This window comes from Oreochromis aureus, linkage group 18 (genome assembly GCF_013358895.1).
Source record: "Oreochromis aureus strain Israel breed Guangdong linkage group 18, ZZ_aureus, whole genome shotgun sequence".
In the NCBI taxonomy this organism is placed as follows: domain Eukaryota; kingdom Metazoa; phylum Chordata; class Actinopteri; order Cichliformes; family Cichlidae; genus Oreochromis; species Oreochromis aureus.
Genome location: NC_052959.1, coordinates 13,935,153 through 13,955,633, shown reverse-complemented (window position 1 = coordinate 13,955,633; position 20,481 = coordinate 13,935,153). Strand labels below are relative to the sequence as shown.

The 20,481-nt window shown below is 40.6% G+C and overlaps 1 protein-coding gene across 1 annotated transcript in view; it reads left to right on the top strand.

Annotated features, from left to right (window-relative positions):
* Nucleotides 1–19,037, top strand: part of ece2a (endothelin converting enzyme 2a) — a 96,068-nt gene extending 77,031 nt beyond the window's left edge. Inside the window, exon 4 of the mRNA XM_031743756.2 lies at nucleotides 18,325–19,037. Within this exon, the coding sequence (XP_031599616.2) occupies nucleotides 18,325–18,615 (291 nt within the window). The 3' untranslated portion in view covers nucleotides 18,616–19,037. The remainder of the gene's footprint in view (nucleotides 1–18,324) is intronic.
* Nucleotides 19,038–20,481: the final 1,444 nt, after the last annotated feature.

Sequence of the window (20,481 nt, the reverse complement as noted above, 5' to 3'; positions counted from 1 at the left end):
TACTAGACAGCCGTTGCTTTCCAGTCTTTTTGTGCTGTTTGTAACTCCTCTAAATGTCAATTTCTGAAAGATAGTAGATTTGCCTGATGCTAATGCTTCCAGTGAAAATTTCAGGGCCAAGCTTGCCATCACTGAGCTCTGAGTAACATTTGAACAGGATTAGTTCACAAAATATTGCTGTGGTCACTCTCTCCATCCTGTTATCCTAGATTGACTTCATGCTGACCAATAAAAAGGTTGCAGTCTGCAGATGTTGACACTAATTGGCTCCTTCTGTCTTCTGACGTCAACAGAGACAGAGCTCCCAGCCTTGATGCGTTAATTGGTTAGCAGCATTTGGAGCTCAAAACCTTTTGAAGCTTGAGGCCCAGAAAAATGTTTAAATGACATCACAGACCCAGAAAACCCGACACAAATTTAAAGTGGTTAAGACCTCAATGTCTCTGCTCCTAATTTTCAATTTATATTCCAAATATAATAAATAATATGCAGTCTGGACCTTTATTTAGACAGTTCCACTGTGCTTCAAGGAGTTACATGTTTTGATAAAATAAAAAGTTGCAGCTTTAATGCTTTTATTTGATGCTTACATCAATACAGACAAAACTTTGAGGAAGATTAAGTCCTTCTATTACACTGTGCCCAAGGTTTAGGGGTTGAAAGTAATTGGGATGATACAATTTTGGAATGTTTTGTGGAAAATCCCTTGCACTTCCTGAAGTCATGTCTGAAAATGAGTCAGTACTGACCTTTGACTCCACACACAATTTTAAGCTGTGTCTCAGGCCCCAGTCACACAGGCCTAAAGACTGGTTGGTGATCCATGACATCCACTGGTTGTTAAGGAAAAATAAGTATTCCCTGAGTGGTTACTTGCTGCGAAGTATTGAAATTGGTCTTAAAGAATATTTCCTTGCAAATGCTTTGGTTGCCAGCAAATTGCCGCAGCTGCCCATAGTTTGGATGGAAGATGCCAGCTTACCTGCAAACACTCACCAACGTCACTCTGAGCAGTAGTGGAAAAAGTGAGTGCTTCAAAGTTTCACCTTTAAAAATGGGTTGTTTGGCACAACTTTTACTTTGAAGGCAAACATTCTCCATTTCCAGTTTGCATCGCACTTTTTGAAGTTTTACACACTTTGGCAGACTGTTTGTCTTTGCGTCTTTCCTGCAAAGTACTGGTGACAAGCAGCAATCTGCCAGCAAGCCAAAGCAATCACAACGAGGTTACTGGTGTAGCCAACAACCTTTAGCAACCACTTGCCAACCAATCAGGGAATAAATGTTCTTCTCTAGCAAAAACGACTGAGGGCTGAGGTGAAAGTCCTCTGCTTAACCACATCTTACTTCTGGCTTGGATTTCTTTTGTGTAGTTTATTCTACTCACCAACCAGTGATCGGTCGAGGTATCCCATCATACTACACCCCTTACACCCCTGAGAACCAAGCATAGAGGAGGTGCGGGATATGCTGAAGGATTATTATAGATTTATTTATTTTTGTCCAGTAATGCCAAAAGCATGCTGCATGCCTGTGGTTAAAAATGGCTTTTTCTCCCACACACTAATTTCTATGTCCATGCAAACCTAGTCAAATTAAAGCTGAGGGACTTGGATTTAGTATTTATTATCATGCCTACATGCTGGTGACAGCATTATGTTTTTTGTCTCTTCTTTCAAAGTCTTTACTACATACAGATCTGGATTGATATAGATGCGATGAAGAACAACTAATGTGTATCCACCCAAAATACCCATGGTGTGGACATCCAAGTACAGTTTATCATTACTCAGGAATAATATTTTAGTGCAAAAATATTATAAATTTTTATAGAAAGCTGGGAGATGACCCTAAACTGCATGTTGGACAGCTGACGTTACATTGTTTCTGTCACCAGTCTCTTTCCTCTAAGCACAACTGCTGTAGCTGGAAGAAACTTAAGTACAGGCGCTGTGAGGAGGTGGTGGTGACAAAAATTTGCATCGATTTTTTGCTTAAGTAACTCTGAGCATAAGCTGCAGTTGTTATGTTATGATCTATTTGTTATGTAATTGAAGGTAATGAGGTAAGCAGACTGGCTTTCTTGCACCTAAACTTTAAGAATAAATTGGCTGAAGTTGTTTAGATTATATATATATATATATATTTTTTTTTCACATGTTGTTATGGAAACTGCCTGCCTACGCCTGCCATAGTCCTGTGCTGTAAAGGAGTTTCTGCCTCTACTTCTCTCTACCAGAGCAGTATCTGTCCAACACATGCATACATCAAATGGGCCGTCACTATAAGAGAGATGCTCTGCAGGATGCAGCATCTCTGTTGCAGTTTCATGTTCTGCTTTCTGCTTTTGTGGCTCTCAAAGAAAAACCAGTCCTGTACCAGTAAATGGTCTAGTTTGCTCTAATTGACCAGTTACTCTGATTTCTCTGTTACTTTGATTTCTCTAACAGACAGCATCGTAATCGAATGAAAGAGGGTTGAACCTTTGCAGACATTCTTAGAGCAGAGTTTACAAAATGAACCTGTAAACGGCTACATTCACAAAATAAAATTAAGAAGCAGAAACGTGATCCTTAATAGGATACAGCAATCCGAAATTCGGCCAGTTGGTTGTTGTGCTGGCCAAACAATCTGTGCAAATTTAGCAGACTTATATAAAGTTGAAGAAGATGGATGGATGGATGTTATTTGGTTGTAAAAATAAACCCTCCATATTTTACTGAGAACATGCTACGATTCCTGCTGTTCACAAATTTTACCCAATTTTACTTCAAATTCAATTAGTTTAAAGTAGGAGGGCTACAGTTCTGATGTTCAACTATCTACAGACATTACAAAAGAGCAAATTTTGTTGTGCAAAATAAAAGCAAACTGTGCAAAATTAAGCAGCAAAGGAGGAGAGGCATTTCTTGGATGCACTAGCTGTGTAGTAAAGTCACCAAGACATTATACATACATACATTGTATATTTTGTATTGTAGCTGGACCGTACATATTGATTTGTTCTTCATGAGGTCAAAGTGTTTTTTCCTCATGATGTCTTCACTGTGGGCAGTCTTGACTCACAACATCATTCGTCTGTGCAAATACTGTTCTGTCTGGTGCTGCTGACCTGGAGCAGAAGCAGCTTGGTTATTTGTTTTAATAAAGCTACAGTCACGGTCAGTTGTCCCAAAGACAAGGACCAGACCTATGACCACACACAGTTAGCTGCTGCCTTCAAAACCACTGCGATCTATCAAGACAGTGATGACACGGCAATAAGATGGAGAGAGTCTGCTATCAGCCAAGCTGGCAGTTACATATAATCTTTCACTGATAACACAGCAGTCAGCTGTCCTAAATCACTGAATATCACAAATGCTGCCAACTGCCAGAAATAAATGATCATGTTATGTATTACAGTAATTGATTTGTATTAATATTTATTTAATACAAATTAAATGAATGGTAAGCAGAAATTCACATCAACTTCTATTCAGACTCCAGCCAGCATCTCATGAATTTCTTCAAGAAATAGTGATCGCAGTAGTTGCAGACTTACAGGCGCTTGCATAGCAATCTTGCATTTATACAGTGTAGGGATATAGCCACAGTGCAACCAGTTGGCAACCACCTGAGTCGAACCCCCTATTGCAAACAGATGCGTTGTAGATGAGCGGCGCTCATCAGTGCAGATTAACTCTGATCAAATCAATAAGACTGACAAACTACTAAACTGGTGTGACTGACCCATAAACAACACTCAGACGCTGTGCTTCTTAATGCTGTATCTTATGTTTATTGGGGTTAGGATAGCTAAACGATGCAAAAGAGAGTCTAAATGTAGGGAACAGAGGAGCCTTTCCCGAGCTACATCATCAGACACGATCATGTGTTTAGGAACTGTTTCAGTCCAAATGGGTTCTGCACATCACTGATGGTCCTCGGTTAGGCTTTGTGTGTCTGTCATACAGAGAAGCATTTGTGTTAAAGTTCAACTCTTCTTTTCTAGCTGTCATCGTAGCTGAACAAACCTTTCTAAAATGAACAAATGCAGCTGTTGTTAAGAAATGCCACCTCATGTGTTGAAAACAGCCCTAATCATACACCAACGTCTTAAACTGTCACTCAGTCATCTGATCTAAGTTCCTCAGGTGCTATTATTGTGTCTTGTAATATTTAGCAGCTTTCCTGTGCTACTGGCCCACTGAATGGACTGGACTGTGTTAGTGTGCTACGGGGACCTCCACCGGGCTGTCCTGTCCGCCTTCCAAGTCCCACGAGAGACCCCTTCAGCAGCCAGACACACTGGCCCATTTTACTTCCTTTTCGGCCTCCTTCCTTCTCTGCCTCACATGCTGTTTCTGCTTTCTTCTTCAGCTGCTGCCAGGTGCCTTATCCCTGGCTTGCCATTAAAAGCGAGAGAAAGAACTATTGATGGAGCTGTTTCTGTTTTGGCTCTTGGTCTGTTCAGAATATATGTCAGCGTGCATTGACGTTTACATTTCCTTCTGGCAGCGTAAGGCTTAAAAGGAACGGTTAAAACAGCAAAAACGTTAGCTGCCGTGCAAATGGCATTAAAATTAAAATGTGTTGTGAGATGTAGCGAATAAGAAAACAGAGATGCAGAGGGTGTGAAAAGGAGTGAACCACAAAAAAGAGGGGAACACCCTCCCTCCTCTTGTTCTGCCGTCTTCTAAACGTGTCACTGTACCAGGCGCTCACGTTTTGCTCCAGTTTCTCTGCAGTTCTTATTTCCCCGAAGCTTTACAATTTTTTTTCCAACTGTTCTGAAAGGCAGATGAGTTTATTAATTACACATTCGCTGACTCTGTGCCTTCCTATCCAAGTTTTTCTCAAAGTCTGCATCATTTATTTCATCATACCGAGCCAAGAATAGCAAACATCTCTTAATTAATTTAGCATTTTTGACCGCAGCAATGTTCTGCTGTGTACCTGCTGTAAGCAGCGACCTCGCATGAGGCGTTTTTAGAGGAAGCTTTACGAAAATGAAACACAAAGCAAACGTTCATGCAGGCACACAAACGCAAGGGAAAATGTGCATGAAAGGCAGCGCAGGGATGCTGGGAGCATAACAGTGGGCGGGTGTGGTTGTCTGATGAGTGTCTCTGTCTTTTTCCACCGGTGTGAAAAGTAGTTCAGTAATTAAAGCAAACCTCTGTCTGGTCCCCAGTGGAGAAGGGAAGGCAGGAAGGGTGAGGAGGCAGCAAGAGCTAAAGAAGAAATGAGAGATAAAAGCCCGAGATGGTTGTAGTGGATGAAAAGGAGAAGGCACAGATGTTTTAATTTTAGCTCAGTGTGCCAGATTGCCACGAGGAGAGAATGTGGCGTCCGAATTTGAAGATGCTGATTAATTAGACACGGGTCCACGCATTCACGGACACACACACACACACACTAATGCTAATATCACGTCTCACAGCACGGATACGGCGTTCAAATTTAGCCCGAAGACAAGAGTTTCCCCCATTTTTCAGCTTTCTTCAACATTGAAGAAGCTTTTGTAAATGCATCAGCAGTGACCCAGTTCAGAGCTGCAGTTAGTATCAGATAATAGTGACTCCTTGTCTTTTATTGAACTCCTGCATTCACCTAAAGTCAGTGCACTAATAAGGCTGTCGAGAAAAACTTCTGACACACAAGTGTGCTCGCCAGAGTGATTTAAAAAAAAATGAAAGCCTTACATCTCAGATAAATTTTTCTGTTTATTTCCACAGTAAATATTCAGTGTGCTTTTGCGTCGTTGGAGCTGTTTTCTCATATCAGCGCTGCTCGTTATCTGAACTTTTTTCACTTTCTCTCCTCGCCTAATGAAGGCGTGAGTTTCCCGTCGCCACCGCCTGGTGTTTTTGTTTTGAGAGGTGTCCCGCTTTGACCTACATATGTTACTGTGACCAGCACAAAACTTTCATCTCCATGGCAACACAAGGTATGAGAGGGAGAGATGCGCCTATTTGAAAGGCGTGCTCTTGTTGTTGTTGTCATTGTCGTCGTCGTCTTGCCACTGTAGCTCGAGCCTCCGCAAGCCCGCCGCACAACCTGCACTCAGGTTTGTGTCAGAAAGGTGTTGAGTCATTTTGGAATCGGCGCAGCTCTTTGGCAGCGCATCACGAGCTGGAAGTACACACGCACATGTAGTTGAGCACAAACAAGCAGTTTTGTCCCAGCAAGCTAAAGGGGGTGTGTGGATGTGGAGGGAGAGAGCGGAAAAAGAGAAGGTTTCTGATGTATAATTTATCTGTGTAGTCAGCGGGTGGAGGAGGCGATGCGGGGTGAGGAGGAGAGGAAAATTCAGGGGAGGATAGGTGGGTGGGTGAAAAGGAGGAGGGCGGAGATGAGGATGGGGAGAGGGAATCCAACATTGTCACGTTTTCCTCTGTTATCCATTGTTGCTCCAAGTACTGTAAGTTTCCCGGTGGGAATAAGGGGCTGTGTAAACGTTAAAGGCGTAATCAAATGTTTGCTTCTTTATTGTGTCGTTTTTGTGCTTGTCATGTGCGCCAATTCAACTGAGATAGAGCTGGACCTTCAGTTGCTGATATTTTCTGTCGTAGACAGAGTTTAAAGTTGCGCGTGCACATAAAACGAAGCTTCTTCGGGGCAGATGGTTCCTCATAGCTGCTGCACATTTGGCTCTTTAGAAGCAGGAGAGAAAGGGATGGATAAAACAGTGGATGGAGGGATGAAGGAAACAAAGCAGGCTGTTGCACCCCTGAAGGGAAGAGCAGATTTGCTTTGTTAGGAGACCCACATTGAGTGAGCCCCCCCCCACTTATTTTCTCTCCTGTCCTTCTTTTCCTCCACGCTCCTCTCACCCACGCCCTCTTCGTTTCTTCAAGACGTTTACACGTTTTTGCCATCCACATGCTTGGCTGCAGGCTTCGGGTGAGGTGAAATGGAAAGCAAGAGAGGCGGTAGATTTCAAATGCACATTCCTTAAGGGAGGGGGCTGCAGAGCTACATGATCCCAGTAAACAAGATGGGAGGGAAATTATAAAATATGATGTGAAAATATGACCTAAATAAAAACTGCACCTCCTCCCTGCTTTTTTTTTAATATCTTCGCCCCACTTCAAATGTGTGTGTGTGTGTGTGTGTGTGTGTGTGTGTGGTTGGCGTGCAAGTGAATATGTGTGTATGTGTTAACGGTACGTCTAAGGGAGACAGTAGGCTGTGGTCCATCCAGGTCTGTTGTCCAGAGATAGTGCTCTGTTGTTGTCTCTACCCACTGATCAGCTCTGCCTCACCCACAGTGAAGTGGGTGCACACACACTCAGGCACGCACAAAGCGCCACCTCCACCCCTGCCTGCCCCTCACAGTCCCACCCCCTTACTTCAGCTTCTACCTTCAGCTTGGAACAGATGGCGGCTTTTTTTTAACTTAACAAACATTTTGAGATGAAGACGTTAATTGACACTCAGTTTCTTTATTCAGCACGCTCTCCTTCATTTTCAAAATCTGGCTTCTACTTTATCCACGGTGCAACAAAGTATAACTTTTTTGTTGCTGGTGAATTTAAAGGTTGAAAAAGAAGAAAAAGAATAGGATTACAATACAGGTGTTGTCAGGGGAGAAATTACAGAAGTATAAGTTGTACATATTCCTGTTTGCATGGTGTTAAATAAAATTTCACTTGTAGATTCTTTACTTTCACATCAACCCTTAAACATTCTGAATTTCATCTCTCACATTTTATAGCTTCCATACTGAGTCCACAGAGTTTTAATTTCTATTAGCAAGGAAAAACCTGAGAAATGGAGGTAGCATAGGATGAAATCCTCCCCCTTTCAGCTTCCTTTTTTATGTATGTAAACTCCTATGAAAGTAATCAGTATATTTCTAAAGACATATGAAAATTATCACAGCAGTATCTTATATGCACTCAGTCGTTTTTAGTTGTTTTTTTTCCCTCACAGATATACAATTGTATAAATTAATAAAGTTCATCAGCTTTAAATTATTTGCATGGCTTGTAAACTCTACAGTCACCAGAGCCATGTAAGGGCTACCTTGCTAATACTGGGTTGTCATTGGCTGATTAGATATTTGCATTAACAAGCAGTTGAACAGATGTACCGAACAAACTGTCTGGTGAGTGTACATTTAAATTGCAAATATAACGCCAAAGACAACACGATAGCCTCACACCAAGAAAGTTCTGAGTTTGAATTCACCACCTGGCCGGGGCCTTTCTGTGTTCTCGCTGTGCCTGCATGGGTTCTCTACATGTACAGTCCAAAGACATGCACGTTAGTTATCTGGTTAATTGGTGACTCTAAATTGGTTGTAGGTGTGAATGGTTTGTCTTTCTGTGTTAGCCCTGCAATGGCATTTCAACCTGTCCAGGGTGTACCCCACCTCTTGCCCTGTGACAGCCGAGCTAATAGATGGATGGAAGCCATCTACACCACTCACTAAATGATTTGGGAATTGCCAACTTCCATGTTGGTTCATAATTTTTAACAATTGTTTTTAATTGAAATGTTTAATAGAATTGATCAAATGAATACATGAACAGCTATAAGAAAGAGATTGTTGTTGATGCACAAAAACTAGAAAGGATGAAGGTTGAAGTGTGTCTGGAAAACAAGGTCATTCTGTGAAGTCATCCTCTCGCATGCAACCCACAGTAGCTGGTGATTTGTGGTATTTTGCATCAGCTGCATTATGCGAGGGTGCTGCCTGAGTATAGAGACAGGACGCAGGACAATTGCTGGCTAGCTGTGACCCACTGTTATATTACTGGCACAAATTAATATTATAATAAATCTTTATTTGTGCAGACATTTGCTTCCTTGCCTGCACCTCCGTTGAGTAATATCTAGAGAAGTTCAGGACTCATGAGCAACTTAACATTTCCATCTCAGATGAACCCAGATTATGCAACTTAAAGGTCTTGCAGAGTGAAATCACAGTTATGACCACCTGTCACCCTGTCCTCATCTGACCACCAGAGACCATCAGTTATCTCATATACAGTATCTTTAGGCGAGTCTGAGCTCAGCGAGGAGAGACAATGGAGATAACCGAGGATATTGCAGCCCAGTGAGGACAGAAAGACAAAGCAGTGAATAGGAGAAATTCAGAGTGCGCACCTGGAGAAAGAAAGACTGCTGAGTGAATAAAATGTCATTCTTCTTGGCTCCACAGCTTATCTTCTCTCTGACTAATGTGGAAAGGTCAGGCAGGGACTTAGACTGACATATACAAAGTTAATATTTCAAAGGTTTAAATAAGTTGATCTGTTTCTTCCAGTACCTAAATTCTTCAGGTCATATCTACCAGACTAATTCTTGTAGTCATCCAGAAAAAGGTTGACTGGTAGTTCTCATATATATTTATTATATTTGTTCTTTTTTATTAAGAACATCTTTATTACGTGCCCTATTACTATCATGTAAGATAATTATAAGACTTAATCTCATAAGCAAAATATAGTAGTATGCAGTTCTAATGCATACAATACATATAAAACAAATAGTTTGGAGGGGTTTTCTATTTGTTGTAGGTTGTATTTGAGTGTACACACTGGCATGCATGATTTGCATAACAAATCTTAAGAAAACAGTGATGCAATCAGCCAAACTGTTGACGTACAGAGGGAACTTAGCTGTCTGCAGTGTTTCTTTCTGTTTTAACCACTTTGACTGCCAATTTTTGAACAAGATATTTTATTTGGGGGAGGAAACTTAACTACTGTCTGGAGATACAGCTTACATGGTAGCCTGACAATCTGTTGAGATTTTAGCAGACAGGTAACACAGAAAGCATTGATTTGCACTATTGACAGGTTGTTTTCAGGTTGCAGACATAAACTATTATATTTTTCTGCTCTAAAGCCCTCAGTGATGTCGTGGTCATAAGGCAGTTTTATTAGAGATGCCATCTTCAATCAAAACTTCTTCCACACTTATAAAATCTAAAATATGACCACATTTTAGATTCAGTCCCCTTAAAATATTTAAGTTTCCAGAACTCTCTCACTGGCTCTTGACATTTTTAATAGACTAAAACAAAACCTGCATTTTATTCTCAAATCTTAGATGTTAGTTTGGCTGCATATCATTTAATTTCAGTTATTAATAAATAGCACCAATTCACAACAACAGCTTTATATTGGAAGGTAAAAACCCTACAAAATTTAAAGAAACACCAACAACTACACAACCACCTGTGAGCAAGCACTTGGAAGGAAAAACTCCATTTTAACAGGAAAACAGTCTCCAGTAGAACCAGACTCAGGGACAGGCAGCCAACTGCTGCTACTGGTTGGAGTGAAGGGGAGGAGAAGAGAGCATAGAAAGACAAGATAAAAGACATACTATGAGAGAAAGAGGATGAATTTAATATTTACTAATGATTAAATACAGTAGTGATGCATAACCAGACAGACAGTTAAAAGACCTGAGTGAAGAAGAAATGCTCATTGCATCATGGGAAGCCCCCAAAGTAAATACCTAGTAAAATAGTTAAGTTACCATGTTTGTAAGATTTTTAGGACCAAGTAATGACCTCAGTTTTATTTGAATTTAGACGTAGTAAATTAGATTTCATCCAGGCCTTTACAAATTAGAATAGAGCTTTTCAAATAAAGAACCAAATGGGTCTTTGGTTGACTGATAGGCTAGGCTGAAAGATTGCTGTCACTCCTACTCCTCGACCTGTGCTTTGAGGATTCTGACAGTTTATAGCCCTTTTCCACTTGTACCTGCTTGGGTCGGCTCTGCAAGGCTTGGTTACTACTTGGTTTTTAGGGTTTTAGATGGTAGTACCCGGTACAAAGTACTTTTTAGTACCTATTCAGCTGGGATTCCAAGTTATCTGAGGCGATCTGAAAATGTGATGTAAACAGACTGCATACCACTAACTGGCTACTCAGTGGTGTCGCTCAATGAGTCATGAGGGGGTCTCCTTCATGAAAATCAAAACTGCCATTTTTGAAACCCGGCAACAAGGGAAATCACTATACAAAAAACAACAACGTGGTCCCTGAATATGACAAAAAAGCCATAAACCAAGCAGCCGGTGTAACATTGTCTCATTGTGCTTCTTTGTTGTGGCGTTTTTGTTGCATACAAGTAGGTACTAATGGAAATGGGCCGATAGTATGACTTTGAGGTGGTAATTCATTTAAACTAACATATTCATCCTGTACAGTTTCTGTATAGCAGAATAAATCAGTATGTTCATCAATTATTAAATCATTTACTAACAGGGACTGAGAAGAGAGTGGCCTAATGTTAATATAAGTCCTTTTGAAGTTCATAATACTTATAGGGTCAGTTTGGTTCATCAGTAAGCTTAACAAGACTACCTGGCCACAGTAAATTGTATTATCCACACCAGTGCAAAGTTGATCTTAATGGTGGTGCCAGAAATGTAAGCAGGTAATGGCTAACAAATTGTATATGAATGTTGCAGGGACGCTAATTTTAGATTAGCACAATAAACTATGTGAATATGGAAAAGAGCTCCTTAAATATAAAATTTAGGTTAATCGCATTTTAGACAAAGCTGCAAAGACACTGGAGACAACTAAATGCATTTTAGCTCAAAACTTACTGATGTGTAATTCCATCAGGACTGCCATAGCCAAAAGAAGATTATTTCCATCTGCTCTTATTTATATTTGTGGCTCTGTTCTGAGACCTCTCCACGCTTCCATGCCAATACGTGAAAAGCTTACAGCGGGAAGAGCAAGAGCAAGGAATCAGTTAAAAGCTGGTTTAAGTCAGGTTGAGCAGGGGTGCAGGTGGGTTGCTCAGCAGCTTACAGATGACCAGATGTGAGTGGACTTAAGCAGCCTAAACATTGTTTTCTTACTAGATTTATAAATTAGATGCATGGAAAGTATCAGCTGAGCCTTCAGCTGCATTGAGATCAACTGATCTGCCAGGATTGTGGTGAAGTTTAACGTCATGGCCTGCCTGAACTGACGCTGTGCTCCATTTTCTTCTCCCTATGAACTCCCTCTAGGGAATGATAACAAAGAGATAAATTACCCAAAGGTGTCAGTGGGAGTACCTGGGAAATCTCATGGGAAACTTAACTCCGGATCTCATATTTCCTCTTTATACATTCAAGACACGTCAGGTGACTTGGACACAAGCTTCAACTGCCATGCTAAATAATTCAGAACAGGCTATGACCTGTAAGTGTGCGTGTGGGGGTAGGTGTGTGTGGGTCCATGCGTGTCATTGTGTGTTGGTGTATCTCAGCAAGCCATGCTGCGTTTTCAGGTGTGTTTGTGTATTTTGGGGCAGCACTTCAGTAGTGTGTGAAAATGAATACTACCACAGTGGTTTCCCCTGTCCTCTTGGAGGAACCCTGTGTCCTACTTGGGATCAGCGTACAGATGTTTGACAAAGAGTTGATGGACTGAAAAGAGCCTCCGTGTTTCTCTGACTGCATTTTCATATAAATCCCAGTTTATCCATCTGTTAATTCAAATATGTGACTCTTTGTGTTTGTTGCTTTTTTTCTCCACTTGTCCTGAAGAAATTAGATTCTTTTTTTGTGTGTGATTTACATCATGTCAGAGCTGCTGCCATGCACGAGCTGATATGCATATAGACTTTGTATAAATATGACTCAATTCACTCAGAGCATCATCCTCCTCCTCATAAGGATTTTCAGTGTATGCATACATACAGGCCCATGCTGAGTGTGAGAATCTGGGTTAGTAATGTATCTTGTAAACACACAGGGTAATTTGATGTATGACTAATGTATTACATTGCTTAAATGACCTGAAACATCAGATAATTTATTGCCATCCTCTAACTGCCAGCCTCACTGTCAAACAGTGGGTATTACAGTAGTTATAGCTGACTCGTTTGCTGTAGTTCAGTGTCTTCTTGGGTTGCAGTGACATCAGTCACCTGTGACATAAGACTCTGGAGTTACACTCCAAAGGTACAGAGAGTGCAGCCATACATCTCAATGTCATGAATAATGTCTGAAGTGATGAAGTCAGGAGGATGTTAACTCGCACTGCAGTTCAGTGAAATGCGCGTTGCACTTTGGCGTAAAGTTAAATGTGACAGCCAAGGGACTTTCTGAGAAAACTGCTAAAATGTACAGTATTAAAGGGAACATTTATATGATGCACAGGAAGTTTCCTTTGGCAACAGTTACTTCCAAGCATCGGCTAGGTCAGTACGGGTGGTTCTGTTTGAAAGAGCAGCAAAAGCTCGAGGGGTGGAGGTGGCAAAAATCACAAGTTGCTTCTCTTGTGCTTTGTTTCATTTTTTCACTGGCGAGGTTTCAGCACCAAAAAATACTTGGTTTAGTTTTAGTTTAGGTTGTGTTTTTGCATTAAAATAAATCCACCCTTAATCTTGAGAGGGGGTGCCACATGGTACATGCATTTAAATGTGACAAGCTTGGTCTCGTTAAAGCTGTGGTAGGTTTTCACAGCACTGATGACAAAGGACAATCTCATGCATTTCTGTGAGACTCCACCAACTTTCAACAAAACAGCATTTTCTGGCATCCCGAGACTGACAACAGCCTAAATATACACACAAATTTATATATTTAGTTCCTAAAGATCTCAATTTTTCCAATAAATGTCAATTGTTTTTGATAAGTTGTACTTCATGGATTCTACCCATGGGTCTGTAAAGTCAAGCACTGAGGCATGCAGACTGCTTTCACACACATTTGTGAAAGAATGGGTCGCTCTCTCAGGAGCTCAGTGAATTCCAGTTATGAAATTTTGTTGCTACTAATTATTCCACAGTCAAATGTTAGTGGTAATGTAACAAAGAGGAATGACAGCATCTCAACCATGAAGTGGAAGGCCACATGAAATCACAGAGCAGGATGCTGAGGCTCATGGTGTGCAGGTGTCATCAACTTTCTGCAGACGTCTAAACTCCATGTGGACTCCAGATTAGCTCAAGAACAGCTAATCATAATGAGCTTCATGGAAGGGGTTTCCATGGGCGAGCAGCCACTACTTGATGACTCTAGAGCAGTGGAGATGTGTTGTCTGGAGTGACGACTCACGCGTCTCCATCTGGTAATGTGAAGAATGAGTTGGGGTTTGATGGTTGCCAGGACAACGGTACTTGTGTGACTGTATTGTGGCAAGAGTAAAATTTGTTGGAGGGGAGATTATGGTGTGCGGTTGTTTTGCAGGAGTTGGGCTCAGCCCCTTAGTTCTAGTAAAAGGAACTCTTAATGCTTAAGCATACCAAGACATTTTGGACTATTTCATACTCTTAACTTTGTGGGAACAGTTTGGTAATGGCCCCTTCCTGTTCCAACATCTCTGCACACCAGTCCACAAAGCAACGTCCCAAAAGACATGGATGAGCGAGTTTGGAGTGGAAGAACTTAGCTGACCTGCACAGAGTCCTGACCTAAACCTGAAAGAACAGCTTTGGGACTGTGAGCCAAGCCTTCTGGTCAAACATCAGTCTGACATCACAAATGCCCTTCAGGAAGGATGGTCAGAAATTCCCATAAACACTCGTAAACCTTGTGGAAAGCCTTCACAGAAGAGTTAAAGCTGTTATAGCTGCAAATGGTGCACCCACACCATAATAAACCACATGAATTAAAATGGGATATCACTCAGGTTCATAAGTGTGCAAAGGCAGACGAGCAAATACTTTTGGCAGCATAGCATATTTAAGGTGCTCTTTGGAAGGGATATATATAGGCTCGAATATCAAAAACTCCAAGGTACTCTTTTCAAAATAAAATTAAAATGTCTTTATTTTCACAACAGGGTTATGTAAAAACTCCAACGCAGTTTGGCACACAGGCCCACATCAGGGAATAAAATAGAGTCCATGAATCAACTAAATATTTTCTATTAATATATCACCAATAAGGCCCTTCCACGCGGTGTCTTCTACTAATAGCAAGCTTCCACTAAGGGTGAGTGAAATATTCCACTAGTGAAGCCCCACCAACAGGAGACGTCTTCAAAGAGCCTATAAAGATAACAACATCAAGTCAAACATTCATCCAAATTCATTTCATGTCAAACTAGAAGAACACAGTAAAACATTTACTGGGACCATTTATGTTTTCGATAAATGTTTTGAAGAGAAACATGATTCAAACCAGTCATCTTTGTCTGCTAAGTGGAAACAGCTGTGAGCTAACATGTTCACCATTCCTACTGTGTAACCAGCTGAAAGGCAGCAGTGGTTTGTTTGCCATCTTGTTTTTATTTTATATTTCTTGCTCTTGTGGTCAAAACTCAGTTAACTCAGCTTTGAGAAACACTGAAGTTTTGATTCTGTGCTTCCCGACTGGCTGGCAGTTATTTCAGCCTAGCTTAGTTTAGCTTTGTCAGGAAGACAACTAGTACAATTGTCTGCTTTTACCCAAATGTTGTAAATCTGAACATAAAAAGGTTTCAGTTTTAAATACTTTTGTCTTGTGTCCCTCATCTGGAATGACATCTTCTTCACTTTCTTGTTTCTGTGCCTTACATGATATATTTCATCCCATATCCAACATCCCCTCCACTCTTCCTCTCGTTTTTCCTCTGTGTCACAGTGAAAAGTGAATAATTCATATATGGGCTGCATGCTGGTGGAGATGAATCATGTGAGAAGAGCAGGATACACGTGCTCCTCTGAGAGCAACTCTCAAAAGACCCCAGCAGTATATGAGGATTTGCTCCACACTCTGTCACAGTACTGTACAGAGCGCAGCCACTCCATCCCAGCTTGCATGACAGTCACACGTGAGCTCAACACCAGCTTCTCTGCCCTCAGGACCCGGGCAAGAAGCCACCCAGAAAGACCATAAAGTAGCTTCTCTCTGCATTGTCTTTTCAGTAGATGTCTGTGTGGTGTTCAGACAGATATCATAACCTGTTTAACTAATAGTTGTTTTCATTCTCAAATGAATTTGGGACAAACTCAGATCATTTTTAGGTCAAATTAAAAATCGGGACCAACAGGTTAGGTCCAAAGCTTTTTTCTCCAAATTTTTCTGGGGAGCGCACAATGCCCAGGCCTGTTTTGGAGCAATCTTTCTTGGCCATTTGGGAGAACACAGTTATACATGCACAGAGTACCATTAACACATTAGCAAGTCTCACAGCCAGATCTGTAAACACTGACAGTATTCAATCACACTTTACACCAGGCATGTCAACCTCATTTTGCATTGTGGGCCACATTCAGACTACTTTGACCTTAAGTGTGCTGAACCAGCGACACATGATATTGTGTAAAATTACAGACTGTCAGACTGTCCCATCATTATAAAATCTAAAGTTTATTTAATTAAAAGAAAATGTCATTTTTATGGAAACAGGAACTTTCTGTCAATTAATTGTTTATTACTTAATTGAGGGGGATTCTTTATCAATAGGAAAAATTTTAAAAGTGATGAAAATATCCCCAGAGCACCCCCACCTGAATCATCAGTAACAGTTTTGATCTGAGTTTAACAGACAAATTACTGAACTATCTTCTGATGTCATATCAGATAATAGATTTATTCACCCTGTTGACATGTTTGATTTATGGAACACAAAAAAAAGCTCAGTTTGTGTCTGCACAGAGTTCTGCGAGTTGTGTCTCTTTACTCCCACACACACTTATGTCTCTGGAGAAACTCTCTGCTAATGTCTAACTAAATGTGCGTGTGTGTCTTTATACTCTTGCTTGCCTGAGCTCTGCCTCTTGTGAAACTTGCCGTGTCCTGATGCACACGTGTATCCCTCGCAAAGGATAAACACGCTGGTATGGTGAGAGAATCAAACTAGCAATTATTCATATGCAGGGACCCTCTAAGTTTTCATCCTGTCACACCGTGTTATCAGACCGCGTGACTAAGCAGCAGCCACTGTAGACTGAGAAGCTCAGTGCTTAAAGTCTGCTCTGGCTTATTGGGACTTTATGTGGACATATGACAGTTTGAGATAATTTGGTATTTGACAGACATAACAGATGGATGACATGTTAGGGGGAAAACTTAACCTTTCACTCCTACAGTGAGGGGATCAGCTGGCTCATCAATACAAAGTTGTTCTGAATGGTCACTTTTATCCTGCGATGCAACACTTCTGTCCTGATCACAGTGGTCTCGGTCTGGATGACACTATCCTCCACCCACAGGGGTGGAGGTGGTTTGATGAGGATGAAAATGATGTAAATCGTGCACTTTGAACGTCACAGTCACTGATCGTTAACCTAGTCAAACACATATGGGAGGTTTTGGACTCCCAAGACTCACATCATCCCAGTAGAGTCGAAAAGACTTGGAGAATCTCTAGCAGCGTGTGGCTGACAAACCTTACCGAGACACTTCTTTTTTTCTTTTGTGCCTGTCAGTGTAATTAAAATTCAAGGTGTATAACAAAGAAGCAGCAGCCACAGAGATGTTATGACTCAGATTTGAATTCACTTTAGAAGATTGCTTCTCCCACACCGTTACTTTGAGGGAAAAAAAAAGATTATCTCAGGTTTTATTTTCCAAGCGCCAGCCTTCTTTTATAATAACATTGTACCCACCATAGTAATGATGATCACTCAGTCAGATGCATACTTTTTAAACAAAAACGAGGGTTTGTTTAGAAAGTCTAGCTTTGCAGAAAATGCATGTAATTGTCTTAGCAAGCCTACGCAGAGATGGGCATTATGCAATCGCCAAGTCGCTGAGAGGCTTACAGAGCAAAACACCTTGTGCGCATTAAAGCAACCTGATTGGCTGATCCATGCAATAGTTTTTCTTTAAATCACAGAGACATGAATCTTTGAGAAAGTTGTTTTTTAAATTCACAGGAATATTTCACTAGAAAGCACTCAAGACATCATCAAAGGTCTAGTACACTTAGTGCAGCCTAAAGCAGTGCTCTTAAAGCGTTCTTTACTCAGTACCGTTCCTGCTGCAGAGTACCTTGTGTTATGAACCAACTAACTAGATATCAGTCCACATTATGCCACGCTGAGCCCAAAGCAGCTGACTTCCTGTGAGGACTATGATTGAATTCTTGGAAGCTGTTCCTTTGCCTTTGCCTAAAGGTTAAAGCATGTAGCAGATAATTGAAATGTCCACTTTAAATATTATCATTATCTTTGTTGCATATCACTGTCCTGTCCCTGCCTTCCCATTGCATCTGCCTCTTGGCTAAAAACTAAATAATCCCACAAAATAAAATAATTCCAAGTTTTTCTATTTACATAAATCGTGAAGATTCATTGCCCAGCATCATCAAATACTTATTAGTCAGGTGGTAGTGACCGTGTTGAAAATTAGGATTATGATGTGTGTCTTGGTGGTAATGTAGGATGTGCTTGTTGGTCCTAATAAGGTTCTCCTGCTTTTCTTTGCCTTCTTAGATCAGCCGCTGCCTGAAACCTGGAGGTCGGTTTGTCTCTGTTACCTTCGCCCAGCCTTTTTTCAGGAAACGGCTCTATGCCCGTACGGAATATAAATGGTCCATCAAACACCAAAGTTATGGAGAAGGCTTTGAATATTTTGTGTATGTCATGACCAAAGGGGAGACGCTCAGCCCGGAAGATGCAGCTCTGGAGAAAAAGCTGCTGAAGGGCACAGAATCTCCACCAACCAGAATTACTACAATAACAAATGATGATAAGGAAGACTTCCTGTCTAATATTGACCTGTAGGGTGACTCTGATATATAGATTGCCTTTAAAAGTAATCTTTATATTGTGATTTTTTTGCAACGGGAAACTGTTAACCAAATTTCTGCCTTACTGTTTTTATGTATTTATTAAGAATTTGTAAGGAGTAACTATTTTATACTGTTTGACATACTAGATATTAGTTTTAAAACGTTTTATCAAGATACCGATACATATTTGGATAAATGTTCTGCAAATGTAATTAAGATGTTGTAAAGATAAGAGAACTGCTGTATAAATGGAAATTGAAATCCATATTTTATCTAAATGTTTGAGACAAAATCCTGGGTCTGACCAGATGTATTCACAATAGTTTAATAGACAAATGTGTGCCTTTTGTCATTTTGAAAACATGATTAACAAATGTTACTCTTAATAAATTTCTCATTTGTAAAGAAAAAAAATGGCTAACTGATCTGTTGTCTTAATTCTTCATGGCTCAGATTCAACAAGGTGCTAGAAACATTCGTCCCATCTCAGAGTTGCTCTGTTGGATTGAGATCTGATGACTGTGGAGGCCACAGCAGCACCATCATCAGCCTGAACTGTTAATAGAAGGCAGGATGGATTCATGCTTTCATGATGTTTACACCAAATTTTGACCCCACGAAGCAAATGTCACAGTTGAAATCAAGGCTCACCAGACCAGGCAAAGTTTTCCAGTCTTTTATTGTGTAGTTATATTGAGTCTGTTTGAACTACTGGCACCCAGTGTGGTCTTCTGCTGCTATAGCCCATCTGCTTCAGAGATGCTCTTCTGCATACCTTGGTCGTAATGAGTGCTTCTTTGAGTTGCTGTTCCTGTCAGCTTGAAGCAGTCTGGCTATTCTTCTCTGATCTCTGGCATCAACAAGGCATTTTGACCCAGAGAACTGCCGCTTACTGGAAACCTTCTCTTTCCCGGATCATCCTCCCCTATGTGGGAAAATCCCAGATGAGTATTGAGTTGTCTGATATTTCAAAAGTGCATCACATTCCCCAAAGAGGCAAAAAAAACATGGCCTAATCTCTTTATGAGTTCAAACTTGCCTTCTTGTAAATACAAGAAAAAAGTCCATAACAGCATGATTGTGATCTTGTGATTTCCCAGATTCGGGCAGATTAAAGCTAGGACACGAATGATTTGGAGCTCTCACTTTTGCACCATTAAGTGTGATTTCTATCAAGAGTAAGTTTGCCTTTATTCCAAAGATTTGGACATTATGAGAGAGAAACAAGATAGTTGGACGTAGAAGAAATGCAAAGTCAGTTTTTTTGTTCTTTAGGCCATAAAATTTGATTAAAAATGTGTTAAAAATATAGAAAATATGATCCAGTGATGACTTAACTGCTGTTCACACAGGTAGACTTACTGAATGTCTCTCGCTGTCTTGACCATATAGAAAGAAAATAATAGAAACAAATGTCTCTCAGTGATCAGCGATGATTGATAACCACCTTCACCTTTTCTCATAATTACAACATCAGGAACTTGTAATTATGAGAAAATTGTTATACTTGTAACAGAGCTGGATTTCCTGTCATTATGAGATACAGAAGACACACTCGAATTATGTAAGATAAGACTTCCTATTTAAATGTGGTGAATGCGCTTCCACAGGAAACTAAGTAACCGTGCTACCTCTGAGGCGGACTTTTGTTTGTTTTTAACATGTTTATTGCTGCGTCAATTAGTGTAATTATGACATCATCAAGAAGGATTTGTTCCTGGGTTAACTGTGACTCATGGTGCGACTTCTTTCTGTGTTAATATGTTCCGTCTGTGCTGCTACAACACCAGCTTCGGCTCTTCTTCAGTTCGTAATAGAAACTTTTATCATTTATAAACCAATTTCACATCCCGGTGTC